Source organism: Mustela lutreola, chromosome 10 (genome assembly GCF_030435805.1).
Source record: "Mustela lutreola isolate mMusLut2 chromosome 10, mMusLut2.pri, whole genome shotgun sequence".
NCBI classification, from domain to species: Eukaryota; Metazoa; Chordata; class Mammalia; order Carnivora; family Mustelidae; genus Mustela; species Mustela lutreola.
The window spans coordinates 102,399,302-102,424,864 of NC_081299.1; the positions used below are offsets into that span (position 1 = coordinate 102,399,302).

The 25,563-nt window shown below is 45.6% G+C and overlaps 1 protein-coding gene across 2 annotated transcripts; it reads left to right on the forward strand.

Moving 5' to 3' along the window:
* On the forward strand, nucleotides 1-24,504 carry HAO2 (hydroxyacid oxidase 2). 2 transcript variants are annotated; one of them, XM_059137259.1, is made up of 9 exons: nucleotides 1-108; nucleotides 9,717-9,867; nucleotides 10,815-10,874; nucleotides 11,545-11,696; nucleotides 13,875-14,158; nucleotides 15,489-15,698; nucleotides 19,932-20,090; nucleotides 20,441-20,510; nucleotides 24,144-24,504. In XM_059137259.1, exons 1-9 carry the CDS (start codon nucleotides 30-32, stop codon nucleotides 24,197-24,199), a joined length of 1,221 nt encoding a protein of 406 aa, XP_058993242.1. In that variant the 5' UTR covers nucleotides 1-29; the 3' UTR covers nucleotides 24,200-24,504. The 2 variants fall into 2 exon arrangements, with proteins under 2 accessions (XP_058993242.1, XP_058993243.1); XM_059137260.1 differs by lacking the exon at nucleotides 10,815-10,874 and having other exon boundaries at nucleotides 9,717-9,855.
* Nucleotides 24,505-25,563: the final 1,059 nt, after the last annotated feature.

Sequence of the window (25,563 nt, forward strand, 5' to 3'; positions counted from 1 at the left end):
GTTTTGGGTAGTGACTTAGGTTTCCTGCCATGTCCCGCAGTGAGCCAGGATTTCCACAGCTGCCTCTGGACACCACTCTCGCCAGGGACTGGAAGACGCTAACATCAGGTTTGTTCCTGGGCATTTTCTGTGTGCTTGGAAGAGGGGGAGCAGACCAAGTGGCAGGAGTTCTAGAAGAGAGACTGGAGACTGTGTGGGCATCAGAGGTGTTGACTGTGAGTTTTCAAGGGGAGAGATGTGGCCAAAGAGGGCTGTATAGAGACAGGTCAAAGGACCCTGAAGGGACTGGCAAAGACAGGCTTTGTTTCAAAGACCCTACAGAGAAGCTCTTGCCTAACGAAGGTAAGTCTTAGAAGCCACTCAATGGAATATTTATGGGCATCCTTAAGAGGGGAAAGTTCCAGTCCTTGGGGAAGTACACTGTAACTTGACCGTTGCTTCCTGAGCACTGGCAGAAGAAACCAGTGACATGGCTGTCACTCCTAAAAGGCAAAGAAGTTAACTTTTCTCAAACAACTGAACTGGGGTTGTTTCTTTGAAAAATAAGCTTTCGGGGAACTAGTTAACAATCCTCTCCAGTACAGAGCCTTCTGGGATTGTGACTGGGTCAGACCGAATCTGTAGATCAGTCTGGAGGAAACTGCCCAAGAACGGTGATGGAGTTGGTGTGGTATCGCTATAAAGATAGACACATAGATCACTGGAACAAAACAGAAAGAGTCTTGAAATAGAATCAAAGGAGAAATGCCTTTCTGCTTTCTCCTACCTCCAAACAGGAAGCAAAAGTCCCCAAACTTTACTATTTTTTTTTAAATATTTTATTTATTTATTTGACAGAGAGAGACCACAAGTAGACAGAGAGGCAGGCAGAGAGAGAGAGAGGGAAGCAGGCTCCCCGCTGAGCAGAGAGCTCGATGCGGGACTCGATCCCAGGACCCTGAGATCACGACCCGAGCCGAAGGCAGCGGCTTAACCCACTGAGTCACCCAGGTGTCCCCCCAAACTTTACTCTTAACCACTGGGCTATTCTGCATTTTATAGAATCCTTTCATTTGTTCAAGATCTCTATAAGGTAGTCATGTCCTCACTTTCTGGGTAGCTGAGAACTGGAGCTTGTCTAAACTAGATGGAGCAGGATATCATTTGTGGGTGTTCCTCAAGAAACAATGGGAGGAATATTCCTAAATCCCCAGACAGCTTCCCCCAGGAAAGGACTCCTGTTAAACTCTATGCCATAACAACGGACAGGGAATGAGCTACTGAAGTCTGTCTTTGACTGTAAACTTCTTGAGAGCAGAGATTAGCATCCCAAAAGTTAATTCACAAATATTTATTTCTTGGCCACAACAAAATCAGCTGATCCCCAGGGCTACTCCTGTCCAAATGGTGATTCAGGGACCAAAGCTGTCTTTATCTCACAGCTATGGCTTCCAGGGAGCACGGCCTTCTCACTGTCGCAGCCAAAAGAAGAGAATGATGAAGGTCATGCATCATCTTCAATTCCTGGCCCGGGGTTTAACACCTGTCACTTCACCCCGAGCCCACGGGCCAGAACGAGTGGCAGAGCCCTGCCTGTCCCTTATCACCTGGGGGCTGCCTATGATGAGCAGTCAAGGTCTCTGCCTTCCTGGCCAACTGTGTGTACCCAGGAAATTGTGTTGGGTAAACTAACGAGTAAACCTGACACAGGGTCCAAATTACACAGTCACGGAACTGAGGCTCCCGAGCCTCAGATGAGAATGCCCGTGTCGTCGGCAGAGGGAGTAACGCCCACGAAGCACCATCTGCTGGGGACTCTTTGACACAAGGCGCTGTTCTAGGAACTTCATGTAGGCTGGAGTACTTAGTCCTCCCAAGGGCCCTGTGGGGTAGGCCTTAATATTCTTCTTTCACGAATCTTTATTCACACAACCATGGGGAGCAGGTAGCAGAGCTGAGGTTTGAGCCAGGTGGGCCTTAGGAAAGTCTTTCTTCTTCTCCTTCTTCTCTCCCTCCCCCTCCCCCTCTTTTACCTCCCCCCCACTTCTTTTTCTCCTCCTTCTCTTCTTCTTCTTAAGATTCTGTTTATTTGACCGAGAAAGAGACAAGAGACCGAATATAATAAGGGGGAGTGTGAGAGGGAGGAGCAGGCTTCCCGAAGAGCAGGGAGCCCGATACAGGGCTCAATCTCAGGACCCTGGGATCATGACCTGAGCCGAAGACAGACACTTAACCGACTGAGCCACCCAGACGCCCAGAGAGTCTGTCTTCTTGATTCCATGGACTCCCTCAGCTATTAATACCTTAGGGAACATCATGAGCAGCTGTAGGCAATGGCCTTCAGAAAGACAATCTGGAGTCATTGCCATAATGAGAGGTGCTAGGAGGTTAGTCTGTGAGGTCTGTTCCAAACATGCCATCTGTTTGAGCAAATACAAAGGCAGGAGGAGTGATCTCCCTCGGGGACACCTTTCCCAATAGCCTAGATTATGTGGGAACTGGCCAAGCTCACTTTATGCATTTCTCCCAACCCTGCAAGATAGAGACCCAAAGGTCTCCTAAGGCACCACTAATGCTCTATTCCAGCTCAACTATACCCACAGCAAGTCAGAAGGATTCCTGGTCAGGCTTTGCTATGCTCATCCTGTGTGCATACACATAATTCCCCTGGCTTCTCTGGGTTTTAACTTTTTCCTCTCTAAGATGGGATTGTGGCACATCTACTTTCTGATCCCTGTCTCCCCGGAGGCATCCAATGGCATAATGTATTTAAGAGTGCTTTTAGATTGCTAGGATTGCTTCATCACTTAACTGGTTATTGTTTATGACCAGCCAAATAAGGAAATTTTCTTACTTTCTCATGGAGTTGCATATTGTTGAGGGAAGTTGGCGAGCAAAGCTACATATGCCCATGGCATTGAAATGCCAACTCTCTCATTCTAGAAACCACACTTGGCTGTATACATTTGCTTTTTATTCCATGGTACTTAAGAACCAGGCCATGGAAGTCAGAACATATCACCGCATGTGTGATGGGGGGCAAAGTACAAATTAACAAATCTCTCTAAACTGCAGGGTTCTCACCTGTGAAATGGGGATAATGACATTTGTGTTTGGGAATTGTTAGAAGGGTTGAAGCAGGGATGCACATAAACGATCTACAGGGTTCATGGCACATCATAAAACTCTTGATAAATGATTGCAATTTCATTGTCATTTTATTATCAAGGGACCATCATGCTGTCTCCCAGGGTCTTTGTGTAATCAAATTATTCCACTGCTCAATAGAACTGGGAAATCCCCAACCTTTCAAAACACCATGTGAGCACTTGGATCAAGGTCTCCCACTATGTCCTCAACAGCCTCCAACGCCCCTGGAGAAAGCATGCAATTTACAACATGGCTGTGCTCCAAGACTCTACTTGGAAGTTATTTGTTTGGAACTCAACACATATTTTCCCATAGAAAGAATGCCATTAAAGTCGTGGTGGGGTTCCCAGGTCACTGGAAATACCCACTGGGTGGGCAAAGTAGCAGAAAATTGGCATATTTGCAATGCAAAAGAGTAGAGAGCAATGCAGTTGCATTCCTAGTCACAGGCCGAAACTGAAAACTCAGAAAACTATGTAATGCATAGCTTTTTTTATTTTTCATGAATGAGGACAATGAGGAAAAATGGGCTTAATTAGAGGAAGAGAGAATTCAGAGGCCCTTTAAGTAAAGAATCATAACTTTTTTTTTTTAACATTTGTGTTCTTAACCCAAGAGACTACATAGAACTAATCTCATTCACCACAACGGAGCTATTTTTGGTTTGCAAATGGAAAAGAGAAAAGAAATGGGAAAGATCCTGGAAAGGGAAGCAGAGGGAAGAACGACTTCCCGTGCGAGGGTGGGGGGGAGGAAGAAAATCAGCCAATGGTTTGGATAAACTGAGGAAGGAGGAAGAAGCACAGACATGTAGTGAGATGGAATCCCTGGGTCTGGGAGCTGGGAACACACGTTGGATGAGAGCCCACACCCGCTTGTAGACGGGAAGCTGTGCTGTGACCCGTCAAGCAGTTCCCCACTGAAGCATAAGGTGGCACCATAGGACCAGAGCAGCTTGCAGAGAGAGAGGCCTCAAGGTTGGGGCGCAAGAGGGAAGGAAAGCTGTGAGTACCCAGCTCCTTGATGTTAGAAAAGAAGTCCAAAGGATATGCTGGTTCCCTGTTCTGAACTTTACTGCCACAAAGTAAATGGTGAACTAGTAACACAGCCTCACTTAAATGAGGTCTTTGCATTTACCTGCCAGAGAAGCACAGAATGAGAAGACCCCCCAACCACCACCACCACCACCAAGGAAGGACCTCAGCCCAATCTTCAAACCTGGTAAAGATTAAAAGGAAGTATATAAAAACCTATAGTTTTCAAATGAGAGACTGAGGCCTAGGGAGGGGAAGTAACTTGCCTATCCTATCCTCTTGTACCTACTAATGGTCAATAACCTCCCCAAAGCAGGCTGCCTCCCAGCCTGATGCCATCACTAGTCCACTGACCAGTTCACTGGTCCCATTTGGGCTCTACCTCCAACCTCAGCCTTTTCTGGTTGACACCTGTTAACCAAGTTGGGTCAGAAGGAGTAGAGAAGGAACTGGAATGATGAAATCCAGCATAGATAAAACTCTGGAAGAGTTAGATTTTTTTTTTTTTTTTTAAGATTTTGTTTGTAATTAAGCTTTACACCCAACATGGGGCTCAAACTCACAACCATAAGATTAAGAGTTGCCCACTCCACCGACTGAGCCACCCAGGTGCCCCCAGCAGCCTTATGAGAAGCTAGTCCTCAAATAAGGTGCAGTAAATCCAGAGACCATGGCCAGGCTATCCAGGGGAAGTTGCAAGAGTCACCTGTTATGTCAGCAAGAACACTGAATGTAGAGATGGAAGACCTAGGCTCATTTTAAATTCTGCTACGGTGTCAGGTGGCACACATCTCTCCCTCTCTTTGATGTCCCTTGCATCTCTTATTGTCTTCTAATCCTCACTGGGCAGGATCTGCAGTCTTGAGGAGGTGGGATAGTGGGCATTTCATGACCTAATTAGGTCACAATGGCTCCAGGCCAGGCAAATCCCTGCTAAAAATGTGCTTCCTCTCAGAACCTGAAAAACGCCTTCAACTTGTGATAAACAAAGTTTCTGGGGTAAAACAAAGACACGAGTCATTTCCCATCATTCCCGCAGAAGAGGTTCTGAAAAACCAGAACATTCTAAGTCTCATGGTAGAATATGACGACAGGTCAAGAGAAGTTTAATTCCCGAAAAGGAAAACCAGCTAATGGGAGTAATGGAGGGGTGGTGGGCTGAAGAGGAGAGATGATTATTACATGAAACAGAATAAAGATTTTTTTAAAAATGGCTGTCGTGGCCCAGGAAGGTTCCTGAGTCTTCCATTCATACTGTGTAAGGGCTCAGGAGAAAAACCAGAACTGACCCTGGGCTGAGAGAAACCTAAGCCCATTCTCGTAGCATTTAACGAGGCTGGTGTCTGTCAGATCCACCCTGGGCCCCTTGTTCCCTTGCTCCCACACAGACGTAATCCTTGGTTCCTTAGGCCACCCGAATGTTACGGACACTCTGATATCTGACCAGATGTTTCTAGAAATCCAGCTCCTTTACCCTGACCTTTCCTCCCCATTTGGAGGACTCTGTAGGAGCTCATGAGCCTCAGTCATAGCCATTGCCAATTCATGTCTTCTCTGGTCCTGACACTGACTGTGGCCCCAGCCCTGGGCTCCCCCTCCCTCTGCCACCACACATTCTACTACCAGGGCCTCCTCCTGCTGTCATGTCTCCCCTTCCAATGCTACCGTTGCTATGGTGATGGCCGTAGGCTTTGCAGCCACTCTCCTTGAGGCTGTACCCCACATACAGTGATTAAAGCACTTTCTGCCAACCTTGAACAGTGTAATCTCTCAGACAAGGTCCCCAAAGTATAGCCTTGATGTTATCTCTCCCACTCCATTGAGAAATTTGGCATAAGTTCCCAGGGGACCAGGCCAGAGGGTCTTCAAGGACACCACCTTTCATCATCAAGCACTTGCACCTGGAGCTGGGTCCTCCAAAGCAGCCTTTGCTCCCCGCTTGTATCTCAGCGACCTGCCCTGTGATTTCCACCCTGACATTTTTTATAGAACACCTAGGGGTTTCTCACACAAGTGGAAGCTCTGATAAACCAGATTCCCAAAGTGACACCAACATGAATTACGAGTCATTTAAAATCTTCTAAGACAGATAACTTGTTTATCTAGCCTAATTGCATTGGAACAAATGGCAATCTCGAAGAGAAGATCTGCCGTGAAATGCCCACTGGTCATAGTCTAGGCCGTTCTTTCTCTCTCAGTCAGAGAAAACTACTTGACCTTCAGTCATGAGCTGTGTGTACCCTGAATGTCCTCTGCTCTTACGTTTGAACTTTCTCATCTCCCGTACGCTAGTCATGCCTCACCGTTTTTAACCAAGAGACAAAATGCCTGAAGAAAATAAATGGCCGACAATAAGCTCAAGTTCTTACAAAAGACTTTTATCCTCTCTATCCTTTTCTCCACTTTCTCTTCCTCTTGGGTGGTTGAGATAGAGGAGAAAAGAAGAAAAAATACTGCCGCGGAGATCAATAAAAATGGGAATACAAGAAAGCCACTTGATAACTTGGATCCTCCCTTGAATTCCTGGTGGTTTTAAGTCTGGTATGGATCACACTGAGACACATAAAAACATATACTCTTAAGTCTCCCTTCCACTTGTGGGGAAGGCTCTGAACAATGAAGTTGCCCTTCTGTTCAACTAGAGGCCTCATATTGGACCTCTGTTAAAAATTCACTGGGCTCAGTACTTTAAAAAGATATAAAAAGACAAAAATGCATAATTATATTTTCGCCCTTTGAAATTCTATTTCACCCTTGAAATTCTTTTAAATTCAATGAAACAAGTGATTAATGTCAACCAACTATTCTGCTCTACACCATGAAATCAAAAAAAAGAAAATGTCTGTCTTTAGAGGCTACCAGAAGACGTGACTCTGAGCCTTCCACTGTCACACTTTACTGCCTGATCTTTCACAAGTTATTCAATATCCTAGGCCACAGTCTCTCCAAATGCAAAATGAAGACACTAATGACTTCTCTGTCTACTTCGCAGGGAAGTAGAAAGGAAACAGTAGACAGAAAAAGAAATGGTAAATAGAAACATGGTAATAAAATGTTTGGTGTATACAAAGATTCTAGGCTATTTATTTCCAAGCAGTTTCCAGGAGATGGAGATTTGTTGAGATATTGAAAGTAGAAACCTGGTGGAGAATTCTCAACCAACAACACAGAAATGACAGATAGGGGAATGTTACATTCAAATAATGAATATTCGTGAACAGCTGTCACATACCATCCTAATGCCTGGGGATAGCAAGCATGCTGGGGAGCTTTTGGGGGGTTCAGTTGGTTAAGCATCTGCCTTCAGTTCAGGTCATGATCCCAGGGTCCCAGGATCGAGTCCCTCATGGGGCTCCCTGCTAAGAAGGGAGCCTGCTTCTTCCTCTCTCTCTGCCTGCTGCTCTGCCTACTTGTGCTCTCTGTCAAATAAATAAATAAAATCTTTTATAAAACCCCACAAAAACAAAATAAAGCGTGTTGAGGGTCCCAATTCAGAGATTCCCTAGGGAAACACATAGGACATAGCATGTCATTGAGGGTATGACTAATTACAGAGAAAGAATGAGAAGCAAAATTGGCACAGGAAAAAGGCTCATGGGGCAAAATCTAGAGGGAAACAGGTATAAGCTTCCAAGCGTCCTCTCCCAGTGGAATTACACAGGATGCACTTCATCCCTCCAAACATGTGTTGTGACAACATGTGTGAAGCACAGACCACCATGGAGGGTCATTTTAGAGACTCATTGCCCAAAGCCTTTTATTGGGGGCTGGTCATATTGACCCTCTCTGCCACACCCATGCCTGAATTCTAGACCCTCAGAGGGAAAGCAGGCATTCAGCATAAACCACGTTGTTTGTGCAATTTAGACCAGTGGGCCATGCCATTTTTATCAGGGAGTAGTGGGAACCTTCTTGAAGTCCAAGTTCCCAGACTCCAACTGAGGTTCAACTTTGCAAGCAGGTCTCTCAAGGGGTAGCATTCTCGAGCCTGGTATGTTAACTCTTAGGCACACAGAGGTTTAAATCAGTGATCGCGATGCTGATGGGTAACTACAATGAGAAACACATTCCACCAAAGTCCCTGAGACTTGAAGGGTCTGGCAGGAATGAGATAAATTAGACATGGTTGCTCTACCTTGTCAAACTCAACTCAGCACCTCAGTAACTCCCTGCCTACTCACTGACAAAGTGCATTGCCTATATAAAGCTCTGTGGCTGTGCTCCAGATTCTTCTGTGCACATCCCAAGGGCTCTGCCATAACTTCTTTCTGCTCAGTTCCTTGGGAAGGTGTTTGGGGTCACTTCTCTGTTGGACTTGACTAGATTCCAGCATGGCCCTGGATTTCCTCCATCAGTTCTGGCCCATCCTTAGCCCCACCAAGATCCCCGACACTCCATATTTCATCTGGCCTCCCTGGCCTCTGTGTTCATTAGAGGAGGCGGCCCATTCACGTTTGAAGCCCTAGATCCTGGAGCTTATTCCTGTCCCTCAGTCAATGACTTAAAAATCATTCCATTTCTGCTCACAGCCTCTGGCTAATTTTCACTCCACTGCCTGCTGCCAGGGAGATGCCCAACACTCTGGACTATAGATTCTCACCCTTTCCTGCTCGAATCCTCTCTTGCAGGAGCTCCACATGCTGTCCTTGGCTGCAACAAGTGCCTTCGGCATCTCTGTAGCTAGGGTCCCCACTCCCCTTGCCCCCACTAGACAGATCTATCCCCAAACCATGCTCTCTTTCGTCTTTAGGTGGGGCAAGGGGCATACCAAAAGTACCAAGCTCCAGATCTACTTTGGTTTGGGGGTGGGGAATGAATGGAAGTCACACATATGCTGTTTTCTTGGTCTCAAAGTGAATATGTTCAATGTCCTTGCCAAGGAGCCAAAGTCCATAAGTTTCTCTCTGATACCAACCAGAGCCCCAGGCAACCCATTCTAGAGATTCCCAGGAACTCCCAGGTAATCATATCAGCTCGGTCCCAATTTTCCCAGCCTGATGATCTCCTCCTGCAAAAGGTGAAGAGGTAGGAAGCAGCCCTTGGGAATGTTCAGGAAACACTTGTAGTGCCTCAAATGACAAGGAAAAGCCACCCAGAAATGAAGCTGGTAAGACCATTAGGAGCTGGTCCAGGAAAGCTGTGAATGCCATGAAAGGGGCATGTGATCAGACTCACATTTCAGAAAGATCCAGGAAGCTCGAGGGAGACAAGCTAGAGAGTGAAGATGGAGGCTCAGAGACAGAGAGAAGACATTTTTGTAATAATCTTATAAGAGGTGGCAGGGCCTCAACTCGATCTGAGGCCGTGAATTGTAGAGATGAGGGGATAAACATGAGGGATATTTAGAAGACCAGCTCATCAGCATTTGGGTATGGGGGCAGGAGAACGGAAGCACGGGGATCAGCATCTTTGGCTCTGCCTCCAGGGATAAGGAATGCAGGGGGGGTTAATGTTGAATCCAAACAGCTTCAGGACAGAGCCCCCACATTTACTCTCTCCTCTACATCTGACGTAACCTCAGTGTCTTGTTTGGTTTTGGTTTTTCCTTTGAAGGTCCAGAAATGCCCTTGGTGTGTTTGACAGATTTTCAGGCTTATGCCCAGGAGCATCTATCTAAGTCAACTTGGGATTTTATTGAAGGAGGATCTGATGAATGCTTCACCCGAGATGATAACATCGCAGCATTTAAAAGGTCTGGTCTTCTGTATCCTTTCTATTGTTAAGCTAAGGTGCACTGGGTGAGGGGTCCTTGGAAGGTAGCAAGTATATTTACTATTTGTTCTTTGGTGCCTCCAAAGAACATAGAGTACTCAAGATAAATTCATGGGTTTTGTTGTTATTGTTTTGGGTTTGGCGGGGTTTGGGGGCGGGTGGAGGCATGTGGCCAGGAAGAGGATGAATGGAGAAAGAGTTTATCTTTGTGCCTCTGCAGAACTAGCATGAGTCAACCTCCCTCTGCATCCCAGCAGCTCTGGGCCCTAACAAGACAGGACAGGAGTCCAGGGTCACCTGGAAGGGGAGGAGAAGTCGGCAGAGTAGGCCTAAATCTCCTGAGTTCCTAAACTTCTGGCTTGAAGGGGATAATGTCTGTTGGGAGAGGGGACACAAGAAATGTGGAGACCCAAAGACTCTTAGGGAGGAAAGGAGGCTGATTTCAAAGGAGAGCTGGGCTGGAAGAGCAGCGGGTACAGCCCAGGGTGGAAGAGAGCCCACAGGCCATGGCAGGCCCACTGCCTGGGTCCGCATGGTCCACAAGCTAAGAATTTTTGTTTTCTCTTTTTAAATGATTGAAAAATACCAAAAAAGGAATGATAAACTGTCATAGGTGAAGATTATATGAAATATGAACTTCAGTGTTTATAAATAATGTTTTATTAGAACCAGCCATGGTCAGGCATTTACATACTGTCTGGGGCTGCTTTTGCATCGCAGCAGCAGATCTGAGTCAATGTGACAGACTGCACGGTCCACAGAGTCTAAAATATTTACTTTCTGACCCTTCACAGAAAAAGTTTGCTGCCCCTTGTAATAAGAGAGGTGAGGAGAAAACAGAAAAATGGGATACAAGGTGAACACCAAGTTCGGCATTTTCATACTTGTTCAGAATTATACTAGGCCCCTTACTTGCTTTGGCTCATTTGCCTTCATAAGACAACTAGGAAATTTGGATTATTTCTCCCATTTCACAGATGAAGTCTGCATCTTCTCCAGGTTTGTACAAACAATATATCTAGCAAAACCTTTCCACATTTGTGTGTAGGAATAATAATATTTTGTGAAAAACAAGCATTTTTGGATCCTGAGACTAAGTCTCTATTGGACTTAAAAGTGTGTTTTATATATTTACTATTTGTGACTTCTCCTATCCTTTCTAAAGCAGTACTTAAGTTCAATCGTCAAACGAATTAGCCTCTAGCAAACACCAAAATAACAAAACAAGCCCCCACCGTGACTATTCTCTGGGATTTGTCCTCCATCAGTGGAGACTTGTTTCTAACCCGTGAGGGAAGAGCCTAGAACTCCTTCCTGCTTATTCTCTTTTCTGATCCTCATTATGGCAATCAGTCAAAGCCTCCAAGCACTGAGTCTGCTCAGGAAGGCAAGACTCAAAGACACAGACCTGTGTCAGAGCCGGACGCCGCGTGGACCACACGTGCACTGGGGGTTTAGAGCAAGAGTGGTTAATGAGGGCCAGGGTATCGGGAAAGGCTTTCTGAAGGAAAGTCGGTCTATGTAGCCTAATCAGCCAACTGACCCACCACGGTTTCTCGCGACCCAGTCTGGTGTAGACCTACACACCCGAATCTGGAGGCCCCAGTCCCAGGCAGCTGCATGCTGGAGAATAAGGCCCCTAATGGAAGATCTTTGTTTCCGAGCACAGAATCCGCCTTCGGCCCCGGTACCTGAGAGACGTGCGAGAGGTGGACACCCGGACCACAGTCCAAGGGGAGGAGGTCACGGCCCCCATTTGCATCGCGCCCACGGGTTTCCACGGCCTCGTCTGGCCGGATGGAGAAATGAGCACAGCCAGAGGTATGACCCAGCTGCCCCTCGAGGCTCCCCCCCAGGGGTCCTGAAGGGTGCTGGCGTCCTTCAGAACAATGGCGGGATTTCTCCCAGAAGGAGCTTAGGGACCGCAATCTGGTCAGGCTTGAGGAGGGATGTGCGCATAACATTTCATCTGAGATTGAGAAAACATCCATGTCCATCATAACTAATGGTCAGACAGGGCGGCTTCAGAGGAGTAGATGTGGAAATCAAGCAGGCCATCCTGCCAAGAAGGGATGCAGGTCTCTTACTGTCTGTGGGGAAAGGTGTTCTCAGGGTGGCTTCAAGGATAGGGCTCTCTTTGACCTGACCCCTCATGGGCCAGGGCCGGGGCTGAATGGTAAGTCTCTGAATCTAGGATGAGGAGAGGGTCGTGACATGAAGTCCTAACAAAGCCCCTGGCAGGTGCTCCTGCCCATATGTCACATTTCCCGCCTCCTTGACTGACTGTCACTTTTTTTTTTTTTTTTAAAGATTTTATTACTCATTTGAGAGGGAGAGAGACAGGGAGAGCACAAGCAAGGTGACGAGACGGAGGCAGAGGGAGAAACAGACTCCCTGCTGAGCTGGGAGCCTGATTGTGGGGCTCGGTCCCAGGACCCTGGGATCATGACCTGAGCTGAGGACAGATGCCTAACCAACTAAGCCACCCAGGCGCCCTGACTGTCATCTTACATGACAAAAAGTTTCTTATTGCGTACGTCTCCTTCCAAGTAGCCCGTTATTCTCTTCCCTTATCCCTCTGCTCCAAAAAGTAACGAGAAGAGAAGGAAGAGGAGAGGGTCTGAAAATAGTCCTGTGACTCCCTTTATAACCTTTTTTTTTTAAGATTTTATTTATTTGACAGAGAGACACAGTGAGAGAGGGAACACAAGCAAGGGGATGGGAGAGGAGGAAGCAGGCTTCCTACCAAGCAGGGAGCCCAATGTGGGGCTCGATCCCAGGACCCCAGGACCATGACCTGAGCTGAAGGCAGACTCTTAAAGACTGAGCCAGCCAGGCGCCCCCTCCCTTTATAATCTTCACTCTAGGTCACATCTAGGAAATATTTTATTTGCAGGTTCCCTAGGACTTCCCGGGGATCTTTTTCTTTGACTCTGTGATACAGGAAGCAATGAATCCAAGGATTCTGGAGTTCCAAGTGGCTGGTTAGGAGCCAAGTCTGACTAGGCTAAAATACGAATATCCTGTAGAACTATGACTGCTTTACTAAATCTTCGTGGTGGGACATATCATGTTTTTGTAGTGGGTCCAAAGAATGGGGTATCTCCTATTGATGTTGGAAGTTGAAAATATTAAATCTGATTAGGCCAGGTTCTCGGCTCATGGCTTGTGGAACGGTAGTGACATTGACCTACTGGAGAATCTTGCTGAAAACAACGATCACAGTAGGCAGTGAGTGTCAACATCACTGTTGCCATCATCCTCGGCAACCTTGTAGTCACTAAGCCTGTGTACAGCACATCACTTAGGAATTTTAAAAACCCTTCCAGGGGTGGCTGGGTGGCTTAGTCAGTTGAGCATCAACTCAATCTTTGCTCTGGTCTTTATCTCAGGATCGTGAGCTCCCCGCCAGCCCCTACTTAAAAAAAATAATAATAATAAATAAAATACATAAAAATGCTTCCAAATCTAGTACCTTGTTTAATCTCTCAGCAACCTTATAAGACAGGTATTGTCATTTCGCTCCATTTCACAGAAGAAGAAAATGAGAGACTCAAGGAACACAGCTAAGTAGAATGAGCACTCTTCTAACTCAGATACCATGCTTTCTCCAGTGCAGAGTTCAGTCCTCTCCACTGGCATTACAGTTCCTCACCCTTTGTCCTCTTGAGTTCCCTTCTGCATCATTCACAAGTTCACGAGCAGCCCATTCTCCCATCTGAAAGTGGCAGCATGTCCAAGAGCATCCTGGGGACTAAAGGACCCCTCCAGCCGGGGATCTTGACAGAGTCTGGAAGACAGGCTATATAGCAGGGGACCTCCCAGGCTGACCGAATGCTCCCCTATGCCCTCTCTCCCAGTGGAAAACGGAATGAGGTCAAGCTTTGTTTTCCCTTCCAGTACAAACAGGTCAGAGGTGGCACAGACTCCGAGGGCATCTCAGCCCAGCCCAGAGCCCCCCCCCCCCCTCCAACCTGAGCTGTGCCTTTTGCTTTGCAGCTGCCCAAGCGGCCGGGATCTGCTACATCATCAGCACCTATGCCAGCTGCTCCCTTGAAGATATTGTGGCTACTGCCCCCAGGGGCCTCAAGTGGTTCCAACTCTATGCAACATCAGACCGGCAGCTCAACAAACAGCTGGTCCAGAGGGCTGAAGCCCTGGGTTTCAAAGCTCTGGTCATCACTGTGGATACACCCAAAATGGGCAACAGGAGATGTGACTTTCGAAACCAACTAGACTTACAGAGGAACTTACTGCTGAAAGACCTTCGCTCGCCAAAGGAGGTAGGAGAGCAGATCCGATGGGCAGGCACGACAGGACATACATCCTCTCCTTCCTCCCTTCCCTCTCGCCACAAAAAGTCACTGAGTGCCTCCTCTTGCCAGACACTGCAGGGGCCATGGTTCAAAAAGCAGAACTGGCCCCTGCTCCCCAGAGCTATCATGTGAACAGGAGATGACACAGAATGTCCTCACTCCTGGAGCTAGTGCTGCTCTGCCAGAGCTGGGTGCTGAGAAATAGGAAAGCTATGGGAAGGAATGTTCCATGGCACAGGAGAGGAAATCATCAAGTTCTTCCAACATTGTCTACGCTGTGGGACACTTAGAAAATGATAATTCTGGATGGCACATTTAAGTAAACTGATCTCCTGAAGAGGATGCTCACAGATCAGGTGACTGGTCCACAGAGCGTAACCAGTCCAGGCCCCTCCCCCTGCTGCCTTGAGAACTGAGGGCAGTACCTCTCTACACCTAGAACTCCTTCCTGGAGCTGCACCACCCTTGTTTGGAATCTCTGAAATAGGTGAAATAGGTGACTGAAATAGGTGAAAAAGGCTACTGCCCCCTTAAAATCCTGCAGTCAGATGGGGTAGAGTGCCCCAGAGAGAGAAAGCCATGATAACACTGGGGCCCTCGGTTAGGCTAGAGATAATGATATCAGCCTTTTCAGCCAGTGGGTGGCTGTGACAGTCCAGCGACTGCACAGTTCTACTCATTAACCACAAATTAGCCTTGAAGTTTTGGAATCCTTATCTCAGATCCCAGAAGCACATTGGGATTTACGGGTATTTGATTCACATGGTGAGCCAAGGTTAGATATAAGGTAGTATCTGATTCAGGACCATCAAGTATTTCTTAGTTCTTCTAAGCTTGGGCATATCTCAAGCGTAACATGTCATACCAGCCTATAAATGCTTTTTTTTATCCCCTTCGCTTATTGAAATCTGAGTTCTTTGAGAATAGGGGCTGAGTCACTGGGTTTTACACACAACTAATGAACCATTGAACACTACATCAAAAACTTATCATGTACTCTATGTTGGATAACTGAACTTAATAAAAAATAAATAAAGGAGGGACTGTGTCTTATTTGTCTTTGTGTCCCCAGATCCTGGCAGAGCAGGGACACAATTGATGATTCATGAATGAGCAGTTGAGATAGTTCATTCTTTTTGCACAAATTCTGTTAGGAAAAGGAGCTGGAAGTGTCAGTGGTTTTGTTACTCCTCTTTTAAGGCTTATAAAAGGTGGCTATCTGAATGGGTCTCGTTTAGGAATGGATCAAACAATCCTAAAGGAGCTCAGGTCTAAGGTTCTTCTTTCTTCCCCACAGAAACATACAACGCCTTATTTCCAGATGTCCCCCATTGACTCATCCTTCTGCTGGAATGATATCACCTGGCTTCAGAGCCAAACTCGATTGCGCATCATCCTTAAAGGGATTTTGACGAAAGAGGATGCAGAGTTAGCTGTGAAACACAATGTCCATGGCATCATTGTTTCCAACCATGGCGGGAGGCAGCTTGATGACGTTCCTGCTTCTGTGAGTAGGGGAACTTCAGAGGGGTGTGTGTGTGTGTGTGTGTGTGTGTGTGTGTGTGTATGCACGCACGTGCATGTGCACGTGCTTACAGCATGGTACTCTGTGCGCTTCGGCCTACACTCCCCTCTCCCTGATCACATATGCTGGTAATCTCAAGAACTTTTAATTATTAACAGCCTAGTGTGTATCAGCTCATTTTTACAAACTTCACATATATCATCTCTAAATCTCACAACCGACCTGCAAGACACATATCATCCTCACTCTTCTACAGATGGGGATCTTAGAGCTTAGAGATGTTACATAACTTGTCCAAGTTCACACAGTTGGGAGAGACATTCCAAAGACACTGAGGTCTCCTGCCTTCTGGGGAAAGCATTCAGCTTAAAGATTGCCTGTGTGCATGGAGTGTGACAACATGTTTTCTCATATGACACATCCTGGGAAGGAGCAGTACCTCACTTAAACAAATAAATAACAATCTTTCAAAGTAAAACAAACCGAAAAATGCCGTATGAATCCTTCTCTAAAAATCTATGACAGTCTGTGATTTTCCCATCTTTTTTTTTTAAGATTTTATTTATTTATTTGACAGACAGAGATCACAAGCAGGCAGAGAGGCAGGCAGAGAGAGAGAGGGAGAAGCAGGCTCCCTACTGAGCAGAGAGCCCGATGCAGGGCTCGATCCCAGGACCCTGAGATCATGACCTGAGCCAAAGGCAGAGGCTTAACCCACTGAGCCACCCAGGCACCCCATCCCTCTATCTTTTGAATTTGTGTCCATTACAAATGAAGAGGAGGCAGGCAAGGAAAGAATCTTTAAGTGGGAACTAATTGTTGATTTATTTTCCTATAGTCTACGGCCATACCACCCTGAATGCGTCCGATCTCGTCTGATCTTGGAAGCTAAGCAGGGTCGGGCCTGGTTAGTACTTGGATGGGAGATTTATTTTCCTGGAGATATATAGCTTATATTTTCCAAGAGATTCTTCTATCGCTACTTGATTCATTCTAAGAAAATGAAGTGTGGGGTGGGGACATCTGGGTGATGCAGTGGGTTGGGCTTCTGATTCTTGTTTTCAGGTCGAGTCGTGGTCTCAGGGTCGTGGGATTGAGCCCCACGGCAGGCTCTGCTCTCCCGATGGAGTCTGCTTGGGATTCTCGTTCCCTGTCCCTCTCTCTCTCTCCCTCTCTCTCATTCTCTCTAAAAATAAAAATAAATAAATCTTTTTTAAAAAAATAAAGAGGAGCGCCTGGCTGGCTCAGTGAGTTAAAGCCTCTGCCTTTGGCTCAGGTCATGATCTCAATGTCTTGGGATTGAGCCCCGAGTCAGGCTGTCTGCTCAGTGGGGAGTCTGCTTCCCCCTCTCTCTCTGCCTGCCTCTCTGCCTACTTGTGATGTCTGTCTGTCCAATAAATAAATAAAATATTTTTAAAAAACCCCTAATTTGATGATTATCATTAATGACAATATTTTGGGAATTGTTTTTTGATCAACTTCTCAATGCAAAGATGACATGTTAGGTTTGAAAAGCTACATACTGTTTTGTAACTCTTCTCTTTGTCAATATATTAAGAACATAATTTCATTTCTATGTATACACTTCTCTCATTTTTTTTTTAAAGACTTGCCCCTTCCCCCCCACCCACCAGGCACAGAGTAACAAGCCCAGTTGGAGGATAAGGAGCACTTTACTGTAGCTCTCCATAAGAGCTGATTGAAGGGAACAGTCAGGCATCCTACTTCCCATGCCAAATTTTGACCTGTGACCCCAGGAGAAAGTAGATATGCAGAGCACATGCTAGTTCTCTCACCTGACTCCTGCAAGGATGCCCACAGGCCACCTCCACACACCCAGAAATTGGCAGAACAGGATGCAAAAAAGTATAGCAGGTCCTAAGCAGTCCTATGGGTAGGAAGAGAAAGCAAAAAAGAGACCACCACCAGAAAGTAGCAAAAGGAGTAGAATGCTGACTCTCGAAATAACTCTATGAAACATTAGCAATCGGCGCTCTCTCTCTCTCACGAATCAGTTTAGCTAGTCTTGTTCCCTTGGGGGGAGGACTGAGTAATACATGGAGAAAGAGGCTGAGTAATTGCTCCCCACTGCATTTCCTCAATAGAGAATGACTGTTGGCAAAGGCAGGACTCAGAGAGAGAATTTCTCCTTCCCCATCATGCTGATCAACATGTCATTCTCCCAAGCCATCTGACTTAACAACAAACCCACCCAACGTCCTCTGGGGACAGTGCCAAGACTGGTGTGAAGCTAGAGAGGTACCTCTGGCTCAGAATTTGAGAAGGTGCCAGACAAACTTAGTAAGGTAAATAATAGTTAAATGCACTTTTAAAAAATTTAAATCAATGCAAAAAATTCCATGGTGAACAAAATATCAACATTTTAAAGAAAGATAGGATCTGTCCCTACACTCAAAGAACCTGCCTCACTGTCAACCTGGCCCCAGATCCAATAAAAACTTACTTATAAAAACAAGCACCCACAGCTCACAGATCAAAGTTTGACAGTATTAAAATGTTAGTTATCTGAGTGTTTTGGCATTCCTTAAATTTGTGCCGGAGGCCAATGCCTCACTCCTCTCTCCACAGACCTCTCCCTGTGAGGGGTATAACTCTTTGAAATTCCCATCTCTAGAAGTTTCCATATACTTCCTGTATTTCTTCCTGGGACCTGGGAAATGGGTCATCTAGCTATTGTTTCCAGAAGGCTCTAATGAATGTCCTATCGTGACCTATAGAAAGTAACTCTAAAGCAATACTGGACCCTAGGTTAAAATTCACTCCCTGGTCTGTTTCTCAAATTCCATCAGCCCCATCATCCAATCTAGCTTACTGTAAGAATTTACACAGATATGTTTATTTCTTTTTCTCAACATCATCGAATATTCCAAATAATACCATGGTGGGGCTATAAAAATACCCTTATCTGGGCATGCATTCTTACCAGTTCTCACATGTAAGTCTAAAATGTATTCAGGTCTCCTCCACTTGTAAATTAGAGTACAAAGTTCTTTCCTCCCTGATTTCATATTCTGTTCAGTCACCCAAAGGATCTCATTGAGTTAGAATTCCCATTGATTTCTTCTGCAGCAGAAGCACCCCAGGGCCCAGTTTCGCCTCCTCTCCATTTGTCTGTCCAAGAGACGTAGAACAGGAGCCCTGAGGCAGTTCCAGAACTCTGTCCTCAAGGGCCCTGCTCCCAGCCTCTGCTGTCACCCCTCCTCTTAGACTTGGAGGTGCTCAGGCTTAGGCTCAGTCTGGGGCACTGTGGGTTGGCAAGGCCTCGTAGCTGCAGAGCCTGGAACTGGGGAGGCAAGGTGAGAGAAAGTCTGGGGAGAAACCAGGCCAAGTGGTAAGCTGCTTTCGTTTCGCCTTTCAGAGTCTTCAACCCTGCCTCAACAGCACTGATGCTTGCATTACCAACCCACGTCTTAGATAACCCATACAGGAGCCAGGAACAAGTTGTTCAAATGTGGTGTGTAAGGAGCAACGTGCAACCCAGTTACACAAAACACGCTGTGGTCCAGACACATTTGCTTTGCCAAAAAGACTCAGGGCCTTAGCAATGGAGAATATTCCTAGCTGTGCCACCCTGGAAACAGAGAAGGCAGGAGAAAATAAAAGGTCAAAATGTACTTTGAAAAGAACATTAAAGTGAATGCCATAAATGGAAAATATCCCTTTTAGGATGAAGAGGAACCAAGAGTTTCTTTCGAGCTGTAGACAGTCAAACAAGTGAGTTAGAGAGAAGCTGCACTCTGTCAAGGAAGAAAATGGCATGAGGGAGAGACTGCAGAAAGTCCCTGGACTCCTAGGGCACCTGTGGGGGCTGTTTAAGCATCTGCCTTCCACTCAGGTCATGCTCCCAGTGTCCTGGAATAGAGCCCCCACATCATATGGGGCTCCCTGCTCAGCGGGGAGCCTGCTTCTCCGTCTCCTCTGCCCCTCTTCCTGCTCATGTGCATACTTTCTCTCAAATAAATTAATTAATTAGTTTTAAAAATTAAAAAGAAGTCCTTGGGGCTCGGGAATGTAGCTGCATTGCTCTGGTAGGACAGGGGAATCATGTGTCAAGCATGGGAGGGGAAAAAAACTCATAGACAGCACCAACACTCAGACTTCCTATTCCTAACTCACACTGAGGGGGCACCTCTGCCCCATGATCCCTAAAAGTGAAAACGGAAGTCCCTCAAGCCATGCATGTCTCTTTCTCAGATTGATGCCTTGACAGAAGTGGTGGCCGCTGTGAAAGGGAAAATGGAAGTGTACCTGGATGGTGGGATCCGAACTGGCAACGACGTGCTCAAGGCTCTGGCCCTTGGGGCTAAGTGTGTGTTTCTAGGGAGACCAATCCTGTGGGGTCTTGCCTATAAGGTGAGAGGTAAACCAGCAGAAAGATACTGGGCTTCTCATATGCCCCCACGCTTTACTGTGGTTTGCCATCCAAGCTGAGCTGATTCCAAGTGCCACAGATCCCTGAGGGACAGCCCCCCCTCCTTGCCCACATCTCCTGCTTCCTTGGCAGCACGCTGCACATTCTCAGGCCCCCTCACTCCCACCTTTTCCTCTTTGCCTCCCTGTCTTCCCAGCATAGTTCCAATTTCACAGACACCCTTGTCCTCCCCGCTGCAGCGGACAGCACACCTAGAACCAATGCTCAGCACCTGCGCAGAATGTTCTTCATGCTTCTTTTTGTCTCTCCCCAACCCCCATCTTGGAAGCAGGGTGAACATGGAGTTGAGGAAGTTTTGAACCTTATAAAAAATGAATTCCACACTTCCATGAGTCTCACAGGTAAGTTTTCACAATTCTTTTCCTGCCTTGGAGCTGCAGGCATGAGGGCTACAGAAGAGGAGTGGCCGCCCCTCCTTCTAGCTACCCTTCCCCGGCCCAGTGGCTGCCCAGAAGAGAGAGGAGGGAAGAGAGGCCCCAGACGGAGATGGAACACAAACTCCAAATGTGATTCCTTTGCCATGAAAGCAAATGAAATTTCAGATAATGGGAAAGAGGGTCCCCTTATGCTCCAGCCTGCTCAGATCACACAAGCAAGTTTGTTGGGTGTGGTTCTGTGGGTCATCTTTTCATATTCATGGGCTGTGAGGAGTTGAGGAATTATGGCAAGGAGGGGGCGTGGAGGAAGTGGGGAGACAGACACAACAGGAGGAGAGAAGCGGGGAGCAGGAGAAGTGCCGTCCTGTGTAACCACGGCCAGAGAAATGTGAACATCTGGAAGTTACATGCTGGTGGACTTCAGTCAAAAAAGAAGTTATTATAAAGCAGTGCTCCTAAAAATGTGTACGTTTTTAGCAAAGCCTGGGATCCTGATGACCTAGAAAATAGTAGTTCTCAACTAAGATCGTCGATGATTGCCTTCCTTAGGAAGATTTGGTTTAGAGTTCCAAGTTCATTTTTTTTCAGTTGGCACAAAGATTGAAGGATGGATACTTCTGGTACTTAGTGCTCAGAGGCTAACTGTCCTAACATGCCTGGAGCAGCCTCATAGAAAAGAGCTGCTCTACCCAAATGCCGGTGGCCAATGGCTCTATCTCTGCTTGTCTTTGTCTGCTGTAGATCTAACTGACCACAACATGAAAGGACAGACACGATGAACCCCACTGAGATGTCCGTTCCCTCCCCAGTTCTAAAATTTGGTAATGACAAACACCTTCTCCAGAAGTAAGGAAATAATGAATCAAGAGCTCCAATGTGGAATCAAGATTCTCATTACGCCATTAACTTATTTCCATAAATGTTACAGAGCATTGGTTATGTGCTGAGCCCAAGACAAGATGTTCAGGTTCTTCTCAAGTCTGGCTTCGGTCTGATATTTAGACAAGAGTCTTATACTCAATGTCTAAATTATCTTTGTAGTGTCCACTGGGGCTGCAGATTCAAACTTTTGAGCTTGAGTAATACAAATTAGAAACCTTAGATCAGCATTAGTGCCAGCACCAGCGTCCTTCCCACTGAGCAGATTAATTAAAGAAAAAAAAGTAGGAGCTGGATAGATCAAGGCATGGAGGACAAGGACCATCAGCTTTGGATAAGAGCCATACTCTTCAGAGCCAATGAAGATAAGTTAGTAAATGACCTGGTATCCCCAAGGCTCTCCCATAATGGAGAGGAGGGCATGAACATGAACAGATATCATACTGGTGTGCTTTGCCCCTGGGAGAGAGAGGGGTGAAGGATGGGTAGACCCATGTGCTTCTGCAGATTCCAGGAGGTTGAGAGGACTTCTCCTGCTGCCCCAAATATTTTCTCCCATCTTTGAGAAATGATGTCTGATCCTCTTTTAACAGAAGCCTGTTGGGGGAATTCACAATAACAAAGCTTTTTTTATTTTACCAAAAGTTAACACTTAACAATTCTTGGGGTAGAAATATTGGTTGGAAAATCTCCTTCTGAAGTAGAGTGGAGAGTGTCCTTTTTTAAAAGGGGCAGAGAAAAAAAAACAGAATTGTGAGCCCATTTAGGGCTGACAGTTTATACTCCCCTTCTTCTAACTGTTGTACAATGAGAATGTGTTTTTTTAAATGCAAAGAGAGAAAAATGAGTAATCACAACCAAACACGGGTCTTTCTCACAGCAATCAGAAAGAATAGGAAACTCAGGCAGCAGGGCATTGGTTGGCGTCCTCTGCATAAGAGTCTCTCCCCCAGGCTAGTCCTTGGGAAGAAGGGATTTCTGGCGGTTGGAAGGGGGGCCTGGGCTTTTGGTGGAACTCACTAAAATGCAAAATCAGAGCATGAAAGCCCCAAGATTCTGTCACCCCTTATCCCTTCCACACACAATGCACGTAAGATGCCTGACACAAAATCAGCACCCAGGAGGAATCCATTAATATCATTTCTCTCTCCGAATTTCCCTGAAGATGTATGACATTTTCCCCTTAAGACCCTGTAACATCACAGCCCTAGGAGGAACCTCTTTTTGTACTATTGCTGAAAGCAAAATCAGCTTAAAAAGTCAGGGTTTTTCTGTGAAACCAATTGCTGAAATTATACTTCTAGGAAGGCTAAAATCATCAACTGTCTTGAAAAATGTCCACATACAAACCAGGCCAACAGAGGCTGCAGGTACCTCACTAACGCCCTAGCCTTCATAAGGGGAGGAGGCTGAATTAAAAAGTATATGAACCTTCTTGAGGTTTATTGTTTGGAATTACCCACTTCACTTGAAAGTAGCCAAAACATGTTAGCGTAAGTATCCTCCTAATTTATAGTAATGAAAAAATAATAAATACGCATTCTCTCTCAAAATTCCACTGAGCCTCTGCCAAGGGCAGGGCAGTGCCCTTGGGACTGCAGAAGCCAATCTGATGAAAGGCAAGTAAGTAGCAAGTAAGTATAGAAATATTACCAAGGTTTATGTGTCCAAAGGTCTCAAAAGGGAGACATTTTGAGTCAACTAGTGAGACCTTTTTACATCGTTTAAATATTATTTTTATTACAATATAGAACCCAAGATCAAGTTTTGGTCTTCTCTGTGCTCCTTGAATGGATCTGCCTCCTGTGAAGACCTCCTATTCTCTGCCCTGGGGAAAACCAAAGTTTTTAAGACCACTGTCCCTTCTGAAGAAAGCCACCTCTGGCACCAAATTCTTGCTTCTGCTGAATGAGTTCAGTCTGTGGGTTACTTACACAACCCATGCCTGCCATTTCTGTCCCTTGCGACGGACCCAGGTGTGGTTTTTAGAGGGGGAAAGAACCCTCTCATTCGTTATATTTTGGCGAGTAATACATTTTGCTAAAGTTGTGTTTTGGGATGTGCAGGTGCACACATCGTACATGTGGAATAAACTTTGAATTAATCATTGCACATTGCGGCACTCAAGTCTTTCTAACTTATCATCACCAGGGATTTCCCATCTACACAAGGTCACAACTCTCCAGTCTGTACCAATGGACTACCCCCTTCCTCCTTCCTCTTTGTGCTTCTTATCCGACGTCACTCTCTTTAATCCCTGCATCTAATCTCAGCTACAGTTCTAATTTTGCATTTTAATTAAGATCCTGCACTAAAAAAATGTTACCTTTTGCAGCACTTTCCCTTAGAAGACAACCACTGTATGAAATACTCATCCCATCTCTTATTCCCGACTCATATTTTTCCCTGACACATACTTCCTAGATCCCTGAGCTTTATCAGCATTCAGATAAAGGCCAAGTATATCTATGGCACATATGAATAGATTTTTCAAATGCTAAAATAATGTTTCTATATTTTTACTATGCCATTTTGGCATGGCTGTGTTGATAGAGGACTCGGGCACAGACTCATAAAGTAATTCTCATCTGGTATCCATAATGTTTTTTCAGGGTGAGCACTTCAAGTCAGGCTTGTTCCCATTGGATCATCCCCTTATCCATGAATGAGTGGGTTACTGGTGTTTTAAAGAAATAAACTCATTAACTCTTCTTTTAGGTTGCCGGTCAGTTGCCGAAATCAATCAGGATCTGGTCCAGTTCTCCAGGTTGTAAAGAAAAAGGGCTAATGACCAGACCGCTGAGATTGCCCACAGGGAGAGACAAGCCCAAAGTGTGGTGTGTGATGTCCTCTTGCCTTGGCCCCATCCTGTCCAGAGGCTCATCCCCTGCATCTTCGATCATTCTACCCCTTGTGCTTCAGGCCCTCCAAACCCCTCCTCTTCCTCAAATGTGACATGCTCTTCTTTGCCTCACTAATTGTTAGATGCTCTTGCTTAAAACTGTGCTCTAAAGAAAAAATGTTAAAAACATGGATCAACAATGACTAAAATAGTGGATTAATTTTTTTGCCTATCCTATGTATCTCTCTGAACCAATTAATGGAATTTACACCCTGCACAGAAGGCTATATATAAAAAATATTCTCCCAGCAAAATAATACTCCAATCTGTAGATAACAGGGAAATAATACAGTTGAAACATGGGCTTTGCAGTCATATATATCCTCTATACCTCTATGAAATAACTATGAGGATTTGTACTCTCAACAGAAGAGCTATTCATATAAAATATTCCTCAACAAAAATTGTACTCGAGAGCTGTCTATCAAACAGGACAAGATAGACCAACCAGATGAAAGATGGAAAGTAAATCGAATGTAGCTAGAACACTTAAAACAGTAGTAGATGCCTCACAGAATCGTGGTCTTTGAAAAGAGGCTGATTTAGACGGGGCTTGGTGCTGATGGCCAGGTCATCTCTACAACCCTGAAACCACCAGCTGGGGGCTTAACTATGTCATTCCAGATTGGTTTGGGGTAAGAGTGAGACAAATCACAATAGCATATGGCCTTAAGGCAATCCTGTCTACAGATAAGGATGTTAGCTTACTTGTCCTAGAGAATCTAGTACAAGTTCTCCCTGAACATATCTCTTGGTAATAACTGTACACACACATGTGTGCTATTTTTTTAAGTTGCTTTTCCTGCAGACTCAGAGAACTAGATGCAAGATTCCAAGGGAAACATGCAAAAATATCATAAAGATAGTACCAAAGGGCTGTTCTCCTTGCCTCAGAAGTGTGGACAGAGGAATTTCTACCGTCACCTGAAGAGATACATATTAAATCTCAGAAGGTACTTTTTGACCTCTAGAAATGTCCTGCATTAGAATGGATGGGTAAAGAAAGCAAAGAAAGCTTCTCCACTAGAACATTTTCAACAATTGAACAGAATATTGGGTACCTAAGAGATACACACTGTGTTCCGATAAAGACAATCAGCTTTAGAGTCATCCGAGGGTCAGGATGCTTGGACTCAGACTATGGCTCCACTGTCCTCAAGCTGTTTGGCAAGACTCAAAACATCTTTGTCTTTATCTATCAAATAATACTAATATTCCTGGATTCTCACTGTGGAA

Bases quoted from the DNA above. Each gene is read 5' to 3' on its own strand.
- HAO2 (XM_059137259.1), top strand. From the start codon at position 30: ATGTCCCGCAGTGAGCCAGGATTTCCACAGCTGCCTCTGGACACCACT. The intron at 9,868-10,814 runs GTATCCTTTCTA...TGCCTTCATAAG, and splicing joins TTTAAAAGGTCTGGTCTTCT to ACAACTAGGAAATTTGGATT. The intron at 11,697-13,874 runs GTATGACCCAGC...TTTGCTTTGCAG, and splicing joins AGAAATGAGCACAGCCAGAG to CTGCCCAAGCGGCCGGGATC.